This window comes from Nasonia vitripennis, chromosome 4 (assembly GCF_009193385.2).
Source record: "Nasonia vitripennis strain AsymCx chromosome 4, Nvit_psr_1.1, whole genome shotgun sequence".
Lineage (NCBI taxonomy): Eukaryota > Metazoa > Arthropoda > Insecta > Hymenoptera > Pteromalidae > Nasonia > Nasonia vitripennis.
The window spans coordinates 30974038-30998076 of record NC_045760.1 but is presented as its reverse complement, the minus strand read 5'-3'; the positions used below and the strand labels follow the sequence as shown (position 1 = coordinate 30998076).

General features: G+C 46.5%; 3 protein-coding genes across 12 annotated transcripts in view; 1 reads left to right on the top strand and 2 right to left on the bottom strand.

Moving 5' to 3' along the window:
* The window catches only part of LOC100121328 (dipeptidase 1), an 86741-nt gene that overhangs the window by 387 nt on the left and 62315 nt on the right, over nt 1-24039 (top strand). For both annotated transcript variants that reach the window (XM_008216768.3, XM_031930301.1), the window contains exon 2: nt 210-262. The gene's annotated coding sequence lies outside the window, so the exon portion shown is untranslated. The remainder of the gene's footprint in view (nt 1-209; nt 263-24039) is intronic.
* LOC100678935 (dynein light chain 1, axonemal) lies at nt 1769-11779 on the bottom strand. 9 transcript variants are annotated; one of them, XR_004227670.1, is made up of 7 exons: nt 11399-11615; nt 10720-10997; nt 3694-3873; nt 3519-3618; nt 3380-3454; nt 2899-3101; nt 1769-2217 (listed from the first exon to the last, which is right to left on the bottom strand). XR_004227670.1 is itself a non-coding variant. In XM_003428101.4 (6 exons), the coding sequence occupies exons 2-6, from the start codon at nt 3840-3842 to the stop codon at nt 2088-2090; spliced, it is 657 nt and encodes a 218-aa protein (XP_003428149.1). In that variant the 5' UTR covers nt 3843-3873; nt 9339-9723; the 3' UTR covers nt 1769-2087. The 9 variants fall into 9 exon arrangements, 7 of the variants coding, with proteins under 7 accessions (XP_003428149.1, XP_031786169.1, XP_031786170.1 ...); XR_004344927.1 differs by lacking the exon at nt 2899-3101; XM_003428101.4 differs by lacking the exons at nt 10720-10997; nt 11399-11615 and adding an exon at nt 9339-9723.
* The window catches only part of LOC100121311 (atrial natriuretic peptide-converting enzyme), a 32616-nt gene continuing 20729 nt past the window's right edge, over nt 12153-24039 (bottom strand). The window contains exons 3-13 of the mRNA XM_008216497.2: nt 23676-23859; nt 19860-20073; nt 17988-18365; nt 17690-17922; nt 17067-17273; nt 16360-16573; nt 15917-16062; nt 15202-15373; nt 14531-14781; nt 14199-14317; nt 12153-13368 (exon numbers count right to left, since the gene is read on the bottom strand). Of these exons, the coding sequence (XP_008214719.1) occupies nt 13192-13368; nt 14199-14317; nt 14531-14781; nt 15202-15373; nt 15917-16062; nt 16360-16573; nt 17067-17273; nt 17690-17922; nt 17988-18365; nt 19860-20073; nt 23676-23859 (2295 nt within the window). The 3' untranslated portion in view covers nt 12153-13191. The remainder of the gene's footprint in view (nt 13369-14198; nt 14318-14530; nt 14782-15201; nt 15374-15916; nt 16063-16359; nt 16574-17066; nt 17274-17689; nt 17923-17987; nt 18366-19859; nt 20074-23675; nt 23860-24039) is intronic.

Genomic DNA, 24039 nt, shown 5'->3' with positions numbered 1-24039 from the left:
TTGTAAACATAACGGATACTGATCTAACCTATAATAAAATCGTGTAACCGAAAACTCGAGGTGTGTCGTAAACTTTTTTCACGGATAAAAAAACAAAAAGCTCTGATCAACAGCCACGAGGCTTTACATCAACTGTTATTCCCGCCAGCGATATGCCCAATTACATCATAACTGATGCAAGTATAATACCATATTCTATTCTGTCACAGACTCGCCGCGTCTTCCTGGAATAAAAGCAGCAGCGTTTCCAGAACCGCCGCAGGTAAAAATCTCTCTCAATTCCACTGAAATGTTTACACCAATTTCTACTTTTTCGAATTAAAAAAAAAGAAAATATACACACACCGTCGCTGAATATTTTTTCCTCCGGTTATATAGTTCGAATGCAAATAGCTCTTCGCTTTTTCTCTGTCGCTCTCTCTCTCTCTCGGCGATATAAACTTTTTGCCAAACTTTCTGTATACCCAACCGCGAAAATAATCAAATGCAAATTCATGCCGCGCGCTGAACTTTCGCGGGGACGTATACCGGGAAAAGTTGGCCGGGGAAAAGCATCCCGTTAAATTTTTGCGCCTCGGTTAAAAACTATAATTTGTAGATAGATACATATATAGGTTGAAGATTAATTTTTCACGCTCTCGAGAATTCTGCCGTAATAAAGTCGTAGTGACAGGACACGTCGTAGTCGAAAGTCCGGTGCTATTACGCGGCCAGGCCCTTGATTATTGACAGAGGACTTTAATCTGCTCTCGTGGAAACGATTACCCGAATGAATGCCTCTGACACGTCTCCTGTATATATAACGTAAATCCCCGTGAAAATCGCGAACGCGAGTTCATACAGCGGTATAAAGCGTTGCTTTGGACAACTGACGTTTGGGCGATATTTTTTCCCTGGAATCGTTGTGTCACTTTTGCAAAAGGCTGTAGGCTATACTGTGTGTATAGGCGAAAGCGACGAATTTGCAAACTCGATCGAACGCGATCGAACTTTTCCGAATAAAAGTAAAGCTTCGTTGAATATTTATACAAAATTGAAAGTCGATGTTTTCTATATTTTCGAATTTCATCGTTAAAACAACGTCGTTACAACCCAAGACTAAGCAAACTCTAAGCCTCTGAAAAGTTCGATCCCCTGAACTATTGACTACCACAGCAGCATCAGCGCAGCAACGTCTAGGTATCTCGACCGCACGAAAACTATACGCGGCAGTCCTCGTCAAATTTTAATTGCGCTCGGATTCCCTCCGCAGCACCGTCGCGCATGAAGTATGCATCTCCATACGCGCTGGGATGCATTACTCGATGAATTTTGGAGGAGAAGGCAGACCACAAAAATGCGCGTAACGACGCCTGCAGCTGATGGCTCACTTTGCCGATTATACGTCGAGATTGTTGCAACTTCCCGCGAGTGATTTTGAGGGGACTTGGAAATTTCTTTCTTCTTTAACTCGCCTGCGGAAGTTCGGGGAGGGCTTTAAATGGATATCTCGAGAATTATATCGATACTCTCTCGCTGAATGACGAGTGTCGTTCGGGAGATGCTTATCCGATCTGAGCGATAAATAGCTCTGCTGTCGTTAAGTTTTCCTAGATGTGGAGGAGGTCGTCAGGTTTGATTGTCGTATATAAGAGGTTTAAATGTTATTTTACGGTGAAAAGTTGAGAAAGAATATTAAGGGGGGGGGGGGGGCGGGAGATGCTCGAAGTTTCGGACGTAAAAAATTATCCTCGGGGATATCTTCGGAAGTAAACGCTGAGAGGCGAGATTTATGTCTTCGTTCGAAGATGTCATTTTATTGTATAATGTATAATGTAGAGATGTTATATATTTTCCTTTATACTAATCGATGTACATGTATTTTTTTTCTTAAGGCTAAATAAATATTCGTGTCACACACACACACACGAGTACAAACTTATACGTCGTTACCTTGTGCAGAGTATACAGAAGAGTTAGATTATACATCAGAGAATGCATAGAAAAGTATTAAAAAAAGAGATTATTAAAATATCGTCTATTTATTTTCGATTATAAAAAAAAACAAAGAAACAAGGTTATCTGCGTTTGCATATCGTTATAATTCCTCAGGCGGCGATTCTCTTGTACGTCCACGGGCATGACGGATCGTCCTTCTCGAACAGGATCCTGTCGCCTATCAGCGTGTCCCTCGCGTAGTAGAACTCGATGGCTCTGGGAACAATTTTGTATCCGATGCTGTAATGAAAAATTTGTCATTATAATTCTTCATCGCTGTTTTCTCCGCCTACAATATCTACGGGTTCTCCCGATGCTTTACGGTGTCGTATACGGCCGGACAATAGTAGCCGGTGAAAAACAATGGACGATATCGAGAAATGAATATATACCTGCAGCGCGTCTACGATACCGGCGCATATAAATATACTTTTTGGACGAGAGGAAAAAATATCCAAGCGGGATTTGGAATTTAAATGTAACTATCTCTCTTTATGATTCCGATGGATTTGTTGCTCCGCCGTATAACACTAGTTCGCGCTATATGTATACGCCGGGGGTTGTAAAAAGGAACGCCTCGCTCTAGTGTATTATGATTCGGGGCTGTATTCATGTAATGCGAGCTGTAATGTATTCAGCTGTATAATGGAATATGCTGATTTTCCTTTTTCTCTCTCTCTCTCTCTCTCTCTCTCTCTCTCTCTTGCTCTGCTTTGCCAGTATATAGGGGGATGCGCGCGAAGGGACTTTGCATAATTGTTTTTCACGCTGTACTGAATGTAAAAAGCCGTTGATTGAATTCGTTTAATTGCGCCCCTCGCTTACCACATCGTTTACTCTCGTTATTATCGCTATCTTTTTTTTCTTATATTCTCCGAGGATAAAAGAAGTCGCATGTCTATATGACATATGTATACTCACTAATGGTCGGGCATCGGTAGGCTTTTCTTGTTTAGCCGAACGTCGTTCAATAATTGATCGTGTCGTGCTTTCAGGTCATTCCAGTCGACTTCCTGATCCTGATGGCAGATGTAGGCCCGGATCTTGCAGAACAGCTTGTCCTTCTCGTACAGATCCGCGTAGCTGTCTTTGCCCAGTACAACCACGTCGCCCTCTATTCTGACCTGTGTGTGTGTGTGTGTGTGTGTGCGTCGAGGGGAAAAAAGATTTATTGACTTTCATTGGCTCACTCCCTATACATATAGCTCTCTAGCGACGATAGCAACCCTTTTATTCGACTCTCTCTCTCTCTCTCTCTCTCTCTCTCTCTCTCTCTCTCTCTCTCTCTCTCTCTCTATGGGAGATAAATGTGCGCGTGTCGCTTTTCCGACGCGTCGCGATTACTCTCGACCGTTTTTTTTCTTCTCTGAAAAGACGTGCGCGTGTGCTAAGCTTGCTTTACCTGTCGAGCGACGCGCTGGCCCTTGTCGTTCAGATACGCCCACAGGAAGCACATGGCCGCTGTTGGCACTTCCTCCTGTCGATAGATCGAGGGGATAAAAAATTGAGTAGTGATTTTTTTCGTTATACACAAAGCTCACCAATTCCCTCGTCTTTCGGCTGCGGTTATCTGTGTAGATGACGAAGCCGTCATCCTCGATTCTACGCAGGACCAAGTGTCTGGCGCTCACTTGCATGTCTCTGAAATGCAGATCGAAAATCAGTTCACGGAGGCATATCGAATTCGTTTGAATTTCAACCGAAAAAGTGGCTCACTTCGATACCGTGGCTAAGCAGAGGGCGTTCGGCATGGCAGTGGAGAATAAACAGGCTTCCTTGTACCACTCCTTGAACAAGTCGTAGGGGTTCTCGGATTTCACGTCTATGTAGGCCAAATCCGAAAATTCCTCCTTCACGTTGTTCATCTTCGAGCTGGTTTTGACGAATAGCGTATACCTGTAACCCATTAAAATCGAAACTCTCAAACTCAGAACGGAATATTCACTCGGAGGCAAAAGTCCTCGCGCTAAAGCGACGCGTAATTATTAACTTCTCGGCAGTAGTATGCAGAGAGTTACATGATCCACGCGTCTCACCTTGACCCACTTACGAAGTGGTTCCACGCGTACACCAACGTCCATAAAATCCCTCGTGTATACACACATGCAAAGATCTTACTTGGTATTAGGTGTGATTATTATTAACAATTTAATGCACAAGGTTTTCAATTATATTGATTGTTTTGTTTTTATTGGCCCAGAGCGTTCAAAATACAGAGTTGACTGAGTTTTGATGTTGAATTATTATATTCGCAAGTTGTAGTTTTACGGTAGTTTATTAGCAAGTTTAGTCTATTTTCTTAACTGTATCTGTAATTTATCTTAGGAACCCTTTGTGGCAGATGCTGACTGTTACGATCCACACGCTTTCACGTGGCTATTTATGGTGAAGATGATCAACTGCTCTTGCTAACGCCGGAGATTTCACTCGACGGTTGGTCCTTAACTTGTACTTATCTCTGTGGTACGGATCTGTATTCAAAGGGCTCTCCGGTGTATGCTATGCCAAGGGACGGATTTAGCACGCTCCAAACACTAACACTAGCAAACACCCTGGAGTAAGTCACTACGCAAAAAAACACTTCGTGGGTCGGCTCTGGGGTTTTTAAAGCCTCGGTGCCGATGCAAGCAGTTATGAAATTTAGATGAAGACGAAGATCATGGTAGACCAGTCAGCATTCTCCACACTAAATTCGCCATACAGAGGTCAGAGCACTCGCTCCGATTTTCGGCGCTCGTTAGTGCAATGTCCCAATCAGATGTCGTATACGTCGTCTGTATGAGTGCACGAATGCTGTCGCACAGGCGTCGCACACACACACACACATACACACACAGAGGCTCTTATACAATCTCTCAAAACAAAGTTCCCCAAACTCGCGGATCCAAACATCTGTGCAGCTACGCGTGCGATAACGGTATAATCGAGTCAATAACAAAGTCGCTCTCATGGTTTTAGCGCTTTTTGCCGCATTGATAATCAATAATCGCACGCGAGTATAAGCCGTCGCACGTGACGCGCGCGCGCGCGAAGCTTTTATTTATAATTTAGCCGCCGCCGTCGAGGGCCATTAATATTCATGACGCGATGCGCGCGGCAGCAGTCGATCGTTGAACGAAGTTATGTAAGAGATAGTTTATGTAAACGAAAGCAATGCGCGACTTTATAATTGAAATCCGGAGAGAAAGAGGTGAATCGATATTTGTTTTCTCGTTAGTAGAGAGTATATAGGCGTTATGTTTATGTAACTAAAATAATAACGGTTATTCAGAGTATTCGTTAGCTTATCCCCTAAAACAATAAGCCCGTCATAATTAAATCTTAATTATAATTTCGCCATCGTCATCGCAAGCTCTCTCGCATAAACGTACTAATTAGCCCATCGCGCGCAAGATATTAAGTGAAAACAATCGTATCGTCTGGAGCTGCTCCTACGTTCGTTAACGCAACTCGATATTATACAACTGAAAAACAACAACAACAACACCGTCGTGAACTTTAAACTCTTCAGTGAACCGTATAAACTCAGGCGAGACCCCGTAGAATCTTATCCCATTAGCTTCCAGGCAGAGGGTAACCCTAGAGAAACAGACTCTCGGGCTCGCACTCGATAATCCCTTGTCGTCGTCGCGAGAGCAGCTGTCCTAATCGCGAGGAATTATTCGTTTGTTTATAATAATACCCGATGATTGAATTTTTTAACAAAGCTTTGCTCGACGACAAAGGGAATATTCGAGCGAGAGCTTTTATTAATTTTAAACTTTTCAATATTGCCGCGCGCGCGCGCGCACATTGTTCGGCATATTAAAATCTCTCTGTCCGCCGCTTCTACGAAATGCGCCACACTCCCTCGGCTAATCGATTAAGAGCTGATATTAAATATTCGCTGTTTATAGGCGTTCCGAAATTCTAAATTTTACTACACTAGTGCTCGACACGACTGAGATTCTCCGACAGCGACAGGAAAGTGCCTATATATATCTAACACACACATACACTCCGAGAGAGAGAGAGAGAGAACAACGCTCTCGGAATCACGCACAGGCTAAGGGTGTCGTGTAGCGCTCTCGCACGTACGGCTCTATATAGTCGAGAGTCATGTCGACTATGCCATAAGCTCGCGCGGAGGAGTGTAGTCTAGTGTACAGGGGCATCTGTACGTCTTCTTTGGCTGGGAATTCTTCCGTTATTTTTTTTTCTCTCTGATGTTCCTCCCTTTTTTTTTCGCCGCGCGGCGAACGACTCGAGTATACCGTAACAGCGCCAGGAAAGCGAACATAGGGCACTTTTATTCTAATAGGAAGATGTAAGTGCGAGAGAGAAAGCCTTTCCCTCCCTCAGTTCCTTTTCGACCCCCATCACTCAAAGTTTGGCGGACTCAAAGTAGTCCTATTAGAAAGAAAGGTGTCGACTTATGGCTGAAAATTATGACGAGTGTAGCGTCTCGGTCCGGGCTTTTCACACTAGAAAAAATTCACCTATCCAAAATTTGATAAATTCAATAAAATGCACAATGAATAAAATTAATAACGGAAGTTATATATTGCCAAAAATCAATGTCAACAAATTTTGAATGAAAAAAATCGGATCAAAATTGCTCTACATCATAGTTTCATTAAATTATTTTTAATCTGCATTATGTAACACTTTATCATTATCAAAAAATATAGACTTATCGTCCTAAATTTATGAACAAGTAAAACTTAGTTGAATCGTCAAAAGCACGATTAAAATTTTGTAACCGTTATTTTTTATTTGCAAGAACATTAATTTAATTTACTTAAAATAAAAATTAAGGCATGTATTTTGCACTTATTTTTCTCCTATAACATTGAATACCAATCATACCTTATATTTGTTACATGATGTAAAACTATTTTAATCCGATTTTTTCCGTTCAAATTTTGTTGACTTTTAATTTTTTAATACTACAAAAGTAACACTATTATTTTTGCATTTACTATGAACAATTAGATTTACAAAATTTTGAATAAGTTATATTTTCAAGTGTGAAAGGTCCGGGCTGAGGCGATATACATGTGATTTACAACCAGGGATCGGGGCCCTTTTTTTCTAGGATTACTTCGCCTTCAAAGCCTCGATCATAGCCCGGCAAATTTCAAATAGTAGGGGTCGAAAAGGAATTGAGGGAGGGAAGCTATGTTCGCTTTCCTCGCGCTGTTACGGTATATGTATATAGCTATGGAGTTGAAGTTGGCTTGAAGGAAACCCCGCGGAACGTAATGCGCGCAGAGTCGAGAGAGGGTAACTTTTCGGGGCGGCAATACTGCTTATGAGTATGGATACGAGTTGTTAACTCGCTCTGCTGTTTCGGGCAACTTTCCGCTCGGTTTTTCGTGTTTTCGTTCTGTTTTGCTTATTTTTATCGTTATTTTTGTCGAGATAAAGTTGGAGGTTCCAATTAAATTAATCAAGCGAATTGAGATTCCAATGTCACAAGTCGAACTTCGAGTTTCACCTATATCTCCAATACACATTAAGGGGATGTGGGAGCTGAAGACACTGTTTTTCTGTTCCATATAGCTTTTTGAATAAAGCTTGCAATGAAAAACCAAGACCAGAGCGCCATAGTGCTGAGTTTAGTGAATCACTCTACCGAAAAAAAAACCCAATCGGACCTTTGGTTTTTGTAAAAGTTGTTAAATACGAGCGGGTGTTTACGCGTGTTTATGCGATTACAGCGCCAACCTCAAACACCAATTTTACCTATTAACTGTTTTTAATTTGAAATTTCATCAATATAATGAGCAGAGCGAGATAGGTATGAGATAAGTGAATCATTCTACCGAAAGAAAATGTCAATACGGCTTTTATTTTTTTTGTTGGCATTTGAAATACTAAATACCTCGTGGCGGATTTGCGAAGCTATAGCTCCCACCTCCCCTTAACGCGCAGAGAGGAGGGCAACCCTTCTTGCGAAACGTGAACGTGACACTGTCCTTACACACAGCGACCAACTTTTTCCACCGCAAGTGATATCTCTCTCTCTCTCTCGTGTCATTTAATCGCAATAATTTTCCCAAGTTATAGTTGAGTAATCGCGACTATATCGTAACGAAGCTCCGGTTTCCATGTACGCGAGGCTACTAACAAATACCTCGTTTGTTTTCCTCCAGCAGTCCTGTACGTGTGTATCTATCGATTTTGCGTTATTATACGCGGCCGAGCGAAAAGCCATAGTCGCTGCTGTGTATTATCTGCGGCCCGAGCTCTCGAGCGATTATTCGAGCGTCGATGATTGCATCGGAAGTGCATTCCCTCAATGGGGATAATTAGGCCTTGACACGGCGTCGTCTAGGATAGCTACCGACGTGTGATTTATTTGTGGCCGATGTGTCGATCTCGCTCTAGTCCTATATATGCGCCGCAATTAAACACCGTATGAAAAATATTCTATGCATAGATTTTTCACTGATCGCATGTCTGTATAATCGCTGTCGCCTGGACATTCCTCCGGAGAGAGAAAAAAGCCGCGCGCACAGATTTATGTAACGAAATTTCATCCGCTGCGGCAGTAGCTCTCGAGCGTCTTATATAATGTTTAAGGACATACTCGCATAGGCCGACTAATCAAGCTCTTCTCGTCAGCGCAATTTATAGACATTGAAACGATGCCGCGAGAAAACGCCGTGTAAATTTTTTCTGCGCACACACACACGTGTCGGAACGCCCGGCTTTAATTAATACCAAACTGCAGAGAATCCTCCCGGCGGGAAATTTGAATTTGCAAATCGCGGAAAGCTCTCGCCGCCACCGAGGCGTGTATTAGCTGCTGATTAATTATCGAAGGGTAAATGCGGACGGTTAGTCTGTAATCCTGAACGTCCATATCCATGTGATTTAGCCTCGCGCGGCGGCCGATCCCAATAAGTGGTCCTTCATTATTTATACGCGAGGCGATTACATATCGTCGATATGGATCGTTGATTTTTAAACTCGCCTCGATTATTACCGGGGCAGCATCGATGTAGGGAGCATGTATATAGGGCAGCTTTTCTGTGTTTTCGGAGCCGCGAAGGATTATCCAGCGCGTGTGATTGTTATACGGGGGATCGTAAAGTCGGGACGTCATTAAGCCGCGCGTTGTGTTGGACTTTGTCGCTTTCATTTGTCCTGTGTGAATAGAATTACGTAATCGAAGTTGAATATCGATCGCCGTTATTTTTTCTCGGCTTTTGAAAACCTTGAACTTCTAATTCGCATCTAAGCGACAATAACGCTCGTTCGTAATAGATGTTTTGAAAATAAACAGATTTAGGAAAAATTTAAAAAAATCCAATCACCACCACCCAAGAATCAATCGCTCAATTTCCCCCAAAATCGAAAACAATGCTTCTTACCTGCGCAAGCCGCAACAGCCCTCTCTCTCTCTCTCTCTCTCTCTCTCTCTCTCTCTCTCTCTCTCTCTACGTCTCAGGAAGCAAACGGCGCACACAGCTCTTCCAAAAAGCCCTCAATCCATCAGCTCCAGTCTGGCGCTTCGCGAATTGCAAGCTATTCTGGGGAAACTCGACAATGGCACACCACCTGCAGAGCAAGTACCAGCAGTCGCAGCGTCGTCTTCGCTCGTCGCCAGCACAATGCCGCGCAGGTAGTGCGTGTGTCTATGGCTCTACGCGAATTATTCTCTCTCTTGCTCTCTCTCTCTCTCTCTCTCTCTCTCTCTCTCTCTCTCTCTCTCTCTCTCTCTTTCTGCGCGCGACTACCAAGCGCTCTCCTGTATTACTGGCGTCGCACGCACGAGTCGCGCTGTATTTATATGATGTGGGCTGCAAGTAAGGCTTTCCTGATTTTGGCTTATTTTGATGTGCTTACTGAGGAATTAGGCGTGGGTTTTGGTTTTTGGTTGGGAAAAAATTTATTTATTCGTTTTTTTACATTTTTATATTACAGCGACGGCGACGATTAATACGGATCAGGGAGAGAAAGACGAGGCGAGAGGTATCTCGGATTTCACACTTTTCATCCGTAACGAACTGCAGCGTGTATATTGCGCTGCAGCTTTATTTTATTGTTTCTAAAGACGGGATTAGCCGCGGTGTGTGTGTGTGTGTGTGTGTGTGTATCGTCGGGTATTAATTAAAGGCCATGAGAAATGCTTAGCGGGCATACAAGCTTCGAGGGCACACAGTTTGAGAAAAAAAGCATTACACAATTTAGTACAGCGCAATAACACACCCCTAATTACTAGAATGAAAAAAGAAAAAAGATTCCTCGTAACCCAATTCCAGGAATAGTCCGGGAGGCGTCGCGGAGAAAAATTATTGGGCGCCCTGAGCTTCCGGCTGCTTAGGCATTTGCTGCTGTGCTGCAGCCGGCTCCTCGACGCTCGTGTGAATTACCGGCTCCCCGTCGAGCTTCTCCAAGTTTGGCAAGCGCCTCGCCACCTCCATCCTCCACTGTTCGGTCTGCATAGGGCCAGAAGAGCGTAATTTTAAATACGGCCTCGAGCTTGCAAGCAGGATGTGCTTTACGGCCGCCGGATGGCTCAGTGAGCCGGAAGCTTGCGCGGCGGGGGCGTTAAGTCGCGAAAATTGAGTCGAGCTGTTAGTAGCGTAGAGAAGGGGGGGGGGGAGATATGGTCAAACGGGAGGATTGATTATCAGCCGCTGGTGTAAAATCGAGGGGGATTTGCGTTATTTGTGGTGATGACGCTTTCTTAGCTGTGGATAATTCGAGCTTTATGGCTGCAGCAGGAAATTAGCTTGAACTTCTATTTACCTCGAGACCCTCGGTGATGGGATTGCCGGCGAAGACGAGGTCCTGGAGATTGGGCATCTCCTGAAGCCGAGCAAACTCGTTCCACTCCTTGACCAGATTGTTGGACACGTAGAGGACTTTGAGGTTCCTCAGGGCGTTCACCCCTTTCAGCTTCTCGATGGCGTTGTACGAGATCCAGAGCTCTTCTAACGTGTCGCCCAATGTTTCCAGGCCCGTGAAACCTTTGATCTGGTTACGTCCGACCGACAGGATTTTCAACTTCTTCAGGCTGCCCACTCCTGTGAAAATTTTTCTTATTTTTGCTTTGCAAATTTCCGATTAAAGAGTCTTGATTTCAAGCAAACCTCAAGCTCGACCGACATACGACTGTAACCCGAGGCTCTCGTTATGTCACGATTGCGTTTCTAATATCGAGATGTGATGCGGCCTTCGACTCGCATTATATGGTTTTCCAGTTTTCAAGCGGTGTTGGGTGCACCGACGGCTATTGTGCAAGTATGCTCTCTGGTGATACGACAAGCACTTTCCCGGTAGTTTTCATTTCACTCTTCGAAAACCGTAATACACCACTGATTTCAAAACTCGCCAATCAGCGCCGAACCGATAAATCCGCTCTTAACTCCCCAGCGACAATAATCTCAGCCCTGTGTTATATAGCTTCGCTAGCATAAATCCTCACCTGCAATTTTCTCGATCATGTTGGTCGACAGCGAGAGTTTCTCGCACTTGACGAGGGCCGCCAGGGAGTTGTCCATCCGCTCGATCGGCGGCCACTGAAAGTTCAGGCTGACCTCGGTCGCCTGGGCCGCTTCCATACCGCCGTTCTCCTCTTCCCAGCGTCTTATCGCGTCCTTGCAAGTCGTCGGCTTTCCCGCTGACATTTTCTCTCATGAGGTACCACGACGACGACGCGGCGTTTGTTGGTCGAGAAAATAGAGGGCTGTTCGAATTTTTAAACGGCGACGATCAAAGGTAAATAGGTGTATACGGATAGAAACAAGAGTCGAAAGGCGCGACAATTAGCGAATTCCCGATGAATATTTACGAACGACTAAGTGCTTTGTTTGAAATCACAATGAAGCATTAATGAGACCTGCGCGGAGACTCTCTCTCTATGGGCTGCGGGGGTTGCTAGGAAAACAAACTTCAGCCGAGGGAATCGATTTCTACTCGCCCGCGCCGAATTCAAATTCTTCCCGGGGACACTTTTAATAAACAAATGATCGTATGAAAAATATTTTCGAGCTTATTGTTGGATCATCGATGAAACGCGATCCCTCGTTATACGGGGGCGATAAAGAGCGACGGGGGAATTTAATTTCGCGCGGTGCTTAAAGATTGTGGTTTAATGCAAAACAGAAGGAGGAGGAGGAGGAGCTTGACGGCTAGGGTGTCAATTAGAGCTTTTATACTCGAAATAACGAGGGCGATGCTTTTGCCAACAACTTGTCTCTTTATTGTACATAACAACCAATTTGTAAGATTAAAAAATATCACTCTATTATATATATATATTGTATAAGATATAAATCCACAGCGGCGACAGGCGCGCGCGGGGGTGTGATGTATTTGGCTAGCGAGAAACTTTACACTCGTTTATTCTAGGTCGAATTATGACACTCTTACCATCTAACGATACACTCTACGGAGTTATTTATAGGTTAGACTCTAAGACGCGCGAATATAAATTATACACAATAAAATTCATATGCGAAAAACTGTCTTATAACGAACAATATGTTATCATACTATACACTTTCGCGATAATATAATATCGGCTCTCGATACACACCACACAATATATAGGGGAACAATATCACGCGAATAAACACACGACTCTGCAGTTTCATTATACATCTCTCTCGTCCGCGGCTGACATTGTTCGCTACTCTCGGGGCGTAAAATAAAGTTTCATTATTCACGTAATGTATATACATACATAGCAGGCCGGAGGGCGCGCGAACGAAACTAAATAAAACTCGAGACGCGCGCGATTTATACAAACACAGCAAACAGCGTTAACTCGCCGAAGTATGAATCAAGTGGCTCGAAGTCGAAGTCGAGGGCTAACAATGAGGCAGTTCTCTCTCTCTCTCTCTCTCTCTCTCTCTCTCTCTCTCTCTCACTCCGGGAATTACGCCGCTTGATTGTCCGAACTTTTCCCTTTTCATCGCTCGCGCGAGAGCAATCAACAGAGCTTGAAAATAATAAAAACAAACTACGTTTCGAAACCGAAGAAACTCCAAGCATTCAACACCTGCATCGCGCGCTGTATATTTATTTACCCGGACGCTAGCTGCAAGCTCGGAAAAAAACACGCCCCTATTTACACTGGCTGTACTCGAACGAAAGCTCGCCCGCACGGCTTGTCCGAAAAACGCTCGCGCAAACAGCCCATAGAAATCACACACACACACACACACAAACGCGCTCGACTCTACGCGTGTCTATGTACAGGGAGGCGGTTAAAGCTCAGCCGACGATGGTCGACTTGATCCAGGCGAGATTGGAGGAGATCTTGTCGTAGAGACGCGGCCGCTCCTGGCCGGACTTGGAACAGGCGATGCGCCAGCTGCCGACGCCCACAAGGGCCCATCTGCGATTGTCGGGTTGCAGACAGAGCAGCGGACTGCCCGCGACCTCCTCCTCCTGGAAGAGAATTAGAAGAGCTTTTTAGTCGGAGGGTAATTGAGCCCCGAGGACAGGAGGGGATTTCGGGCCTGGTGGAGTGAATAATTGAGAGATTTTAACATAAGCGGTAAATCATTACACGAATTCGTATAGCACATACCGATTGCGAGTAGCAATCCAGCGCGCGCGACAATAACTGCCCAATTCACTCTCGGCCCGCGTACGTAATTGCAAATTAATTTATATCTCGCGTGTACTCATTTCGTTGCAAGCTCGCGCGGGAACATTATATGTAAAACAGTTCGTATGAGCATATTTAGCCCCGAAATTTCGCAACTCGTTGCAGGCCGTATTATTCGTTCGGATTAGAGCTAGTCGTAAGTGGGGGCGTAAACACTGCGCGGACGATTTTACGTCGTATTTCGAATTCAACGCGTAATTCCGAGTACTTATGTATATAGACGAGAATAATAAACATCGATGCGAGGCGGAAGCTTATTCCAAAGGAAACGGCGATACACCCACGACGCGCAATATGCACCGAAACAACAACAAATCCGCCATACTGTGCGTGTATAGGCCGTAAAGGGCGACTGACAAAAGCTGCGAGCAGGTAAACCGAACAATCCCTTTTTACGACTCGATATCACCCCGAAAGAATCCGCCGTAAAATGTTTTATGCTCGCGTTTCGGCCCTTTGAAAATTAGGCGAGGCTATATACGGATGTTGTAATTATAAACGGAGCTTTTTATCGCCTGAGGTGCGCGGGGAGGACAGAAAGGAAACTGGTTTTGCAGTGTATATAGGGAGAGCTGGGAAAAATAAAAAATCCGGGGACACTACTCACCGTGCAGTCGTCGCTCGGGTAAACAGCCTCTGTGCAAACGCTATTCACCGCGGCTATACTGACGTTTTCGCATTTCTCCATCGCGCTGTGCCTTAGCTGCACTCTTTGTAATAAATCACCTGCGAGAAACAGAGTTGTAGCTTGCGGTGAAAAAGTTTAATTAATTTGCCGCGCAGGAAAGAGAACCGTTGCTGCATTGGGTGTCGATTTCGCGGGGGAAAAAAATGATGCTTTCTCGAAATTAAATTTCTCGGGAGCGAAATTCAATTAAGAGTATACGTTTTCATTTTTTTTCGAAAAAATCCGTCAGCAGCAAGAAAAATTGCACTCACGATTTTTGGCCCAGCCGAGGGTATTGCACTGGCTGGCGTTGCCTATGGGATCGCTGTTGGTGGACGGCAGACAGACCGGTCTGACAAAGTCGGAGAAGGCGCCGACGGCCCGGTCCAATTTCAGCAGGACAGTGCTGCTGCCCTCGACCGGCGACTTGACCATTCCCACGACGCGGCGCTCCTGCTGCCACGGTGAGCTGCTTGTCAGCCTAATGGTGCCCAGTCGAGCCGACCACTCGGCCTTTGGTTGCCTGAAAATTTTTTATCTTTTTATCTTTCGAACGTTTCCGTTTTTCGTATAACTGATAAAAGCTCTCTGTACAGCTTTAAAATTCCTCGCCGCGCTATTTGAACTAAGTCGCGCGATCAAAAATCCCGAGTCACATTTTATGCCCCTTTCTCTCTCAGGGCTGCGGCTTCAAAGCCCGGCGTCGCGCAGCTCAAAAGAGAAACATTGTCCGGCACGGTACCTCTTGCGCGCAGCCCCCCACAGAAGCTTTGCGAGCGCGACCCCGCAGCAAACTCCATTTTCCGTATTTTCCCCCTCGAAAACTCGCGCGGCGGGCTTCAAAGGATAAAACATCGCTAAATTTTTACGAAAAGCTATGTATATCGCGGACATTAGGGAGAGCTTGCAATGAGCGTGTATAGTACGAGAAAGATATACTCACCCCTGGAAGCAGGAGGCTGTGGTGAGGAGCCAATTTGCCGAGACGAGAGTGGCGTCGCAGACGTGATTGTCCTCTTTGAAGAGGGCCACGTGCCAGGGCCAATCGCCCGGTCCGGATATTTTCCCGATGCTCTTGGGGCTCGACTTCGAGCGGACAGCCTGTACTCCGCAAGCTGCGAAAATTCCAAGATGAGAGGGGGAGGAAAAAATAATAATGCTCCGAGAGCGATTTGTCGGAGGGTTTAATTGCGAGGAGGGGGGAGGTATATTGTTATGGCGGTGCGAGCTGCCGAGGTTTCATTGGCTTTTAGGACGCGTAAGCTCCTGCTCGCGCAGTGGGATATGGGACTGGGCTTGATTCAATATATATGTACTTCCTGCTCGTCGGTCAGAGGAGTATTATATTCCTTTAGAGTATCTGCAGCGGAAAAGGACGCATTATATATATTTGCGTCGACGATATTATATGCAGAACGCCGTGTTCTTACGCTAATGTGCGCCGTACTTTGAGAGGAATGATACATGCTTCGAGGGGGGGATTTTCCTCCTCTCGAAATCCCTTTGAAATCGCATCGAGTTTGAAAAAAATAATTATATTTTCAATAATAAATTGCAAGAAAAAGCGCTTTCGGCAAGAAGAAGCTTTAATCTAGCGGAATTCCCGGATTGTACCGTGTCGCTCGAGGGTAAGAGAGAAAGAGATAAGAAACACTCACCGAGATCGGAGCAGCGAACGTACATGACCTGCCTGCTGGGGCAGCTCGACCTGATGAACGTGATCTCCGGGGCAGTCGGGTCTTGCATCTGGACGTAGGGCACGTTGCTCTCCTCGTCGACTCGCACCTCCACCGACTGCACACCCCTGTGTTGATTGGATTTTTATTTTTAGAGAGAAAGAGAGAACAGCGCCGCACGGGAGGGGGGGGGGCATTATTGAAATTGCCAGCAGTTACACGTGCGCGGGGGAGGAAATTGATTTTATCGGAGGAGATTGTAGCCACCAGGGGATGGCCGATGAAATTTTCTTATATAACCTGTTAATTTGAACGAAAAAAATAAAAAGTTCCGCCGTATGAAGCGGCAATTAAAAGCAATCAAAAAGTTGTCCCGAAACTGTACACAATAGAGAGAAGATAAAATCGAAGAAGGAGAAACTCACTCGAAGGTCAGGAGAGTGCAGAGCGAGTTGGCGGTGGACTGTAGGACCGATTGCATTTCCGTGTCCGGCAGAGTGTTGTTCAAGTTCTCGGTGCAGATTTTGCCGTGGGTGCCCTTCTCGTTGAACACGACGTAGCCCTCGGCTGTGTAGCTCGACGGCTGCGCGCTATCCGTCGGCCGCAATTTCAGCGACTTTATGCTCGGGGCCAGTGACACTGTAAGCGCAACTTTTATCAATAAATACCTATATATACAGCTTGTGTGTATGAAAAGTTATACGTCGAAGAGAGCAGGCGATTTATTAAAATATCCCTCGCAGCTGTGCTTTATGGCGCGGAAGAGCGATTTTCGGCGCTTTTTTCCGATTGGCTCTTCTTTTTATGCTCGCGTTTTAATTTCGCTGCTTTGTGTATACGAGCTAGAGCGTAAAAACAAGGCCGTGTGCGTCTGTCATTTAATCAATTCCAGCGAAGATCATTAGCAGCAGCAATCGGGGAACAGTGACAGAGGGCCGAAAGCGCGCGCATAGCAAACAGCAATCATTTCGCGAATCCCGCAGATCACAGAGGACTGACGGACCCCCGCTTGCCAGGCGTCTCTGCTATGCGCTTTCGAAATCACATCGAAGTGGCCATCAATGATAATGACAGCCGCGCGCGGGTACAAACACACACACACACACACACACACACTCGCAATAATACTCACGACAGTCCTTCTCGTCACTGCCGCTGGGACAATCGATTTTGCCGTCGCAGCGCTTGACGCGCGGTATGCAAGCGGTGCCTATGCCGCAGTGCACGTGGTCCTCACGGCAGTAGGCGCAGTCCTTCTCGTCGGAAAAGTCCGGGCAATCGATCACCCCGTCGCAGATGCGCGACGACAGTGCGCTCGCCTGCAGCTCCCTGATGCAGCCTGTTGTGTAAGGTGGTTGGATTAGTTTTGCATTTTTTCAATTCGATGTAAGGATTCGAAGGCCCGTTTACAAACCCGTAAAAATTTAATACACCCCGTCTTGTTGCCGGCTTATTACACGCGGCGGCGGCGAGTTATGCGGATAGTTGCTGCGCGGGAAAATTAAAAACGGACAAATTGTTAAAGTTCGAGCGCGCAGCTATGCAAATGCCATGAAATTTTTATGAGAGCGCCTAAACTATTTTCTAATTTATTCCATCGCGGTAGGCGCGACGAGAAGAAGAAGAAGATAAAGAAGAGGAAATAAGAAAAAAGTAGAGAGGAAGTTCATTAGCCCATAAAGCGACGGCCGACAAAGAGGAACGTCGGCATCTTAATTAGGTCGCGGGGGGGTGTAGCATCGAATGTCCGCATACCGGGCTTGGATCGGCAGCTGCCCTCGTCCGCGTACTCGGGAAACTTGGCGCAGTCGAGGGCGGCCTTGAGGCGCTCGGGTAGTCGGCTACCGCAGCCCGACCAGAATTCCTTGCAGAAGCCGCGACACGGCGGACTGAGGACGTCCTCCTCGTCCCCTTCGAGACAGGCCGGCTGAAGGACTTGGCAGATGAAGTCGTACGCCTGCTTGTAACACTCCGCGTCGACCAGCTCCCTGTGTTATCGTTAGGTCAATCATCTGCTATTGCGTAATTTTGATTTTCTAATTTTGAAGCTCACCTGAAAGCGATGATATCGTCGTTGACCTCACGGGCGTCGTTGTGCCCGAAGAAGTTCGGGTAGGACGTGACGTTGTAGGGCAGATGCTTGCAGTAGGAGAACTCGATGGGGCTACACCTCCTGGGCGGTCTGGGCGTCGTGGTGGAGCTCGGGATCTCGGCCGTCGTCGAGTTGGTCTGCAGAGCTAATTTATTCGCGGCGCTTATGCTCTCCTGGACTTCGAGGCTGGCGGGGTCGATGGTCAGGTTGGCGAAGAAACGAGTCGTCGAGGGATCGATCTCGCTCGCGAGCACCTCGAGCACGTCGCTCGACTCGAGGCTACCGTAACGCGAGTCGAAGCGCACGTCGAAGTGCACCTGCAGGTCCTCGCCCTCGATTCTAGATGAGGAACAAAGTTTGAGAGTTAGAGAGAGAGAGAGAGAGAGAGAGTGGAGGTGTGATTTATGGGGTTTGTTGCAAAGTTGCTTTTTGAGGCCGATTGCGGGCTTACGTACGCGAGAGAGAGAGAGAGAGAGAGAGAGAGAGAGAGAGAGAGAGAGAGAGAGAGAGCTGGTGTTATATTATGGGGCTGTGATTTATGGGTGTATAGGGCCTTTTTTTAAAGGCGCGAGGTTTTATTAATATATTTTGAAAGCAAAAATTTCCGAGAAAAGCGCAAGTACAAAAAGTCCAGCCGAAAATATTCACCCAAACAGCAGCTCGCGCATCTGTCAAAAATATGCTGAGAAAAAGGGATAATCCCGAGAAGCGAGTAAAGATCAGCCCTCGTCGCTGGTAATCCCAGAAAAAATAATATTACGGTACCACGTACACACCCCATTCGCATATTTCGAGCACGTGTCGGACCCTTTCTCGAGCGTCGAGAGCTCGAGTTTTGAAGGATTTTTATTGCGAGCGAGCAGTAGTCGCCGTACTTTATTACGCTATTTTGGCGAGGTGTCCTAAGCCGCGATATTAGGGCCGTTTATTGCACGCCGCGCGCGCGCGGCTTTATTGTGTACCTGGCGGTCGAAGGCCTTGTGTGTATACCAGCTCTGGTGTGTACCAGCGGCTGATCGGTGTTGACCCTTCCTATACCGGTAGCAGTGCTCACAGGGAGAGGGTTTACGAAGCGGAAAGCCTAATGAATTCTATCGGCCTGATTTGCTCGCGCGTTAACTCTTTAATGCGATTTTCCCTGAGATTATTGTTGCCGAGGCTGCTTTCGTCTAATTATCGTGTTCGAGAGTTACGTTGGGTTGGAGTATAACGACGAAATACAACGTATATTTGAATTTTGCATATAGTGTAATGTGGACACTTTGAAAAATCAGCTCGATTTAACCTCTAAACACTACTTTGCTTTTGACAAAAAGAGCGTACTGCTATTATAAAATTTTCCAAAAAAGTTATTTAAAAAAAATTCAAAAACAAATTTTCGTCAAAGCAACGTTACATACATTCCCTTCTTTCGACGCAAGGACACCACACTCTTTTCCTAACCAGTCTCCGAAACAAAGAAAGACAGTAAAAAGCGACGTTTACGATCGGCTCCCACACCGCTCGGCGCTCTAAATTACTTTATTGCAGTACCGACCCGCGAGCGAACCTTCGGCCTATAATAATCCGCGCAATGATGCAGGCTATCATTGCGCCGAGCGATGTTATTATCCAGCTAGCATTCTTGGTTTTCCCAAATCCGTACCTGCTATGGGCCGCTTCGGGATTTTCTGGTACTGCTACATACGTAAAACCGAATCGATCTCACCTTACGCGAAAAATCGCACACATAGATTTCCGCTCGAGCGGAGCCCGTGAATGCCTCGCGTTCCGAGCCGTCGGCACCTGGCCACGTATGCGCGAGCTTTATAAAAAAACGCGCACGGCACTTACCCATCGAGGGCGAGAATCTCGGCGCCGATGAAGGGCATCTGCAGTGGGCTGCGCCGAAAGACGAGATTCAAGCGGTCCCGGTAGGCCCGGGAACGTTGACGGAAGGCCTCGGTCGATGGATCCGCCAGGTCTGGGCTGAAAGCGTCGCCTTCTGTCACTCGAAACGTCGCCAGGAAGATCTGGTCGCTGGGGAGGTCCGACAGCAGGAACGTGTCTGTGGAGAGAGGCGAATTGCGTTAAAAATTATTTAAAAGAGCCATATACATGTCACTCGCAACCACGTTTCTCGCAAACAGCGAAAAATAACAATAATCAATATGCTCGCCCAGAAAGGGGCAAAATTACACGGCACACAGCCGAACTTTTTCCTCCCGCGTAGACACGTCCGAGAGCTGCGCTTCAAAGTTAAAAATTCAGTTTAGCAAGTTTAGCGCGCTCCGCTCGAAATTGCCAAACACTTTCGCAGTTTCCTCTCTGTCGGGGGCTACTGGAAGGTCGAAAAAGCGCAGCCCGGTTGGGCTTAAGTGCAGGCTTTCGCAATGCCTGCGCATGACTTAGGATCAATTTTCTCGCCCGTGCGTGCAGCAGCCGTAAGGATAGTTTTGAAAATTTTTTTCCATGCACGCCGCGCTCTTTTTGTGCCCCGAGAGAGTTTCGAGCTGCGAGTGCACGGGTGTACGGGCATAACGACTTAATTACGCGGGGAAAATCGATGTATATAGACGGGAGAGCTTGGCGTTTGATGGATCGAGAGCGTTGCCGGCTACTATATAATTTTCTTCGGAAAGTGCGGCGTAGAGGAGCGTGAAATTCGAGACTTATTATACGTGTAGAATTTTTCGATATATAACAAAATCGAAGGTATAGTCGTCGCAATAAAAGCGTGGGTGCTGCAGCAGTCGTTTAATAAAAATTATCGCCTAAGCAGCCCGCGCGTGGCTACGAGCCGGCAAATTGCAGCTAAACGCGTCGGTGCGGCAGCAGCCCCTCGGGCTCTGGAGCCATAAACCTCGCTTCTCTCTCTCTCGCGAAAGAAACTCACTCGCGTCCCCAGAGGCGTCCGACAACTGCAGCCCAAGTTTTCGGCTATACCTACAGCGTCAGCCAACGACGCTCCTTTAATTATACCCCACGTATATACGGCGTGTGTGTAGTGGAATTAATACGGCATGATAAATGTAAAGTATACACGAGAGTCGCGCAGCTATATATGCGTGTGTCCGAAGGTGCGGAAAGACACGAGCCTTGCGCGTACAGTATAACACTCTCTCTCGTTTCTTTTCTCTTGGCGCAAGCTCCGGGCGATGCGCGAAATGGAAATTCTCTTTGGGACGCGCGACGCGAGTTTCGCTCTTTGATGCTCTTATTTCCTCTCTCTCTACGTCTCTCTCTCTGTCTCTTCTTTTATTCCTCTGTACTGGCGGCGATGTTGCGCTTCTTTTTGTACCTGCGAAGCTGCAATGCGACACCGGGCAATCGGCTTCTTGCTCTGCCGCTGCTGCTGCTCTCTTGCGAGGAATCGCGCGGGGCTGTATGTGTGCAGGGGCGACTGTACTGATGGCTCGATTAAGATGTCGATTCGGATCGTCGATGCGTGAAAGGGGTGTTCATTTGTCGCTCCATTGGATTCGGATATATATATATATATATATATATATATATATTTTTTTTTTTTTTGATAATTTGTCGAATATTCGTAATGATTTAATTTCCGCGTACGGAAAATCCCGGGTATGATAATTATTTTAAAATCACGCGGAAGCGCAAAAGCAATATTATAACTGTTCATTTCCGACTGAATAATGAAAGCGAATGTGTGCAGTGTATAACGCTTTTAATAATGCATAAAATAATTCACTTTCGCGTTTGTGTTTATTTAATCTAAAGCCCACTATCGCAACGTAGAACGTTTTCGAAAAACTCGAAACGAGCAAAGGCTCTCGAGCGAATTTGCCGTTATAAAACGAGCCAGATCACGTTCGCGCAACTTCGATAAATTGAAATTCGAGTTTTTTCCCGAAAGCTACACTCGGCTACTGTAGAGGATGGAATCTCCCTGCGGAGCGTCAGCGCGCGCGAGAACTCGTAACCTGTTAGGAACAGTTCGGCTAACTGCGTTACGCTCTCGCGGAGAGCTGCAGCGCTGGCATTTGCATAATGTCTTAAACTTTACTTGCGGCGCTGGCGTGGCTCTCTCTACCCTTAATATATTTAAGATATCAGGACCGAAGAGAGAGAGAGACGCGGCTGCGGCCGATATAAATGCTAAACTTTGGGTCGAGCCGACAATCAGCTGATGGCTGAGAGGGAGAGACATTTTTTTGAGCGAAGTGAAAGAGCAGATTTTGGAGCTTTCAGAGGGATGAATGAAAAAAAGCTCTCTCGAGAAAAATGTCTCGGCCGTGAGCTGCTTTGAAATAACGATGACAGAGGATATTTTCAATATTTTTAAATTTCAAACTTCGCGCGCGCGCGCGCGCGAAAAGGGGGATACACGAAGCGGCCTTATAGCCGGGCGAAATTTGATGGGGCGCGTACAATAGCGATCCTGATGACGCGGATTAGCAAAGTTGAATGTTCGTATTAGCACGCTTGCGCTTGCGCTATATCTCGTCCAAGTCGGCTCTCCTTCGAACACGATTTAATTAAACGCCCCGAACGAGTCGCATCTGGATTTCGGGTTAATAACTTTAGAATAGCTTTTAATCACGGACACTCGACGACTCGCGCGTCAACGAAGTAAACCAGCTCCGATATATTTCAAGAATATACAATATATCACAATAGCTCTCACAGCAAATTTGTCCAAAAAGCTCGTCGTAAAGAAATTCCCGCGGCCGAAGTGTTTGAATTTTACAATTACAGCCGGGGCAATTTGCGTTTTTTCCCCGGCGCGCGTCGCCTTTGTCTTTGCGGTCCGGGAAAACACAGAGCGCGGCTCGTTGTAAAAGGGGGGAGCGTAGGGGCCGGTTTTTATTGCGGCCGAGAGCGTTTCGTGCCTCTTTAAAGAGCTAAGCTCGGGACGTTATTGCCGAGGATTACGCGTACGCGAGAAGGTATACAGTGTCGGGTAACGCTGGAGGGTCGCATCCTCGCAGGGGCTACTACGCTTGCGAGCTTGATTGGCCGATGCGTTAGGAGGTAATAATGCGTAGAGGAACTGGCAAATCTCCGCTTAACGGGTTATTAACGGGGCGAGCTAGAGGGAAAGTGGATTTTTTTTTCGGCGTTAGTTTGCTGGGCAAGTTGATTTTCTGATGCGATGGGGTATTAACTCTAGGGCCGTTGTTTACTTTAATCTCTCTCGACGCGTTAGTGGCGGTATAATGGGAAAGTTTCGAAGCCGAAGCTTGTGAATCCGCATTTTTTTCTCGCAAAATTGAAACGAAAATACAGCTCCAAAACAAATACGAATCTCCGTCAAAAGCCGTCCACACAGTTAATCCCAAAAAGCAAAGTCCCTCGCGCGCTAGACCCACATATCTCGCGCCATCTCACCCCGCGACCCTCATGAATCATCCCTCAATGCGCGCCTACTCTCAAAAACTTGAAGCATCCCTCTCGAAACAATGCCATCGTAATATATGTAAGCCTGCCCAGCTCTCCCAAAGCAGTAGAATCCACGAGCGAGTATATATTCTGCTTCTGGCGGGAAAAACAAAACGCGCCAAGAAAATCCAGCCCTCGCGGCTCCATATTTCAAGACTCGCGCGCGCACAAAAGCTCTCTTGCGCCCGCCCCGGAGAAAAGGGTCAGCGGCGTAGGTCATCATATCGCATATATATACTATATGTATTATGTGCTATGTATACTCACATCCGAGGTATACGGAGACGCCGGCGAAGAGGAGGAAGAGGAGGAAGGCCGCGAGGACGCAGCAGCCGCACCTGTACTGGCTGCCGAGCTTGCGAGTGAACCGGATGTCGCTGTCCGAGGAGAGGATCGAGCTCGGGGTTCCGGCTCGGCTGAAGCGACGCGTGCTCACTGTGCTCACTGAGATCTGCGAATGGATAAGAGTAATTTTTATGATAAAAACATGGATCGAGTTTTACTACCATCGGATGTAACACACGGATGCTTTTACGCCGAGCTGTCTCGTGTTGCTACTCGGGGAAACTGAATATTCTCGGGTCTTTCTCGAGACGCTTCAGAAAGGGCTGTTTTTTTTTCTTTTTTTTTT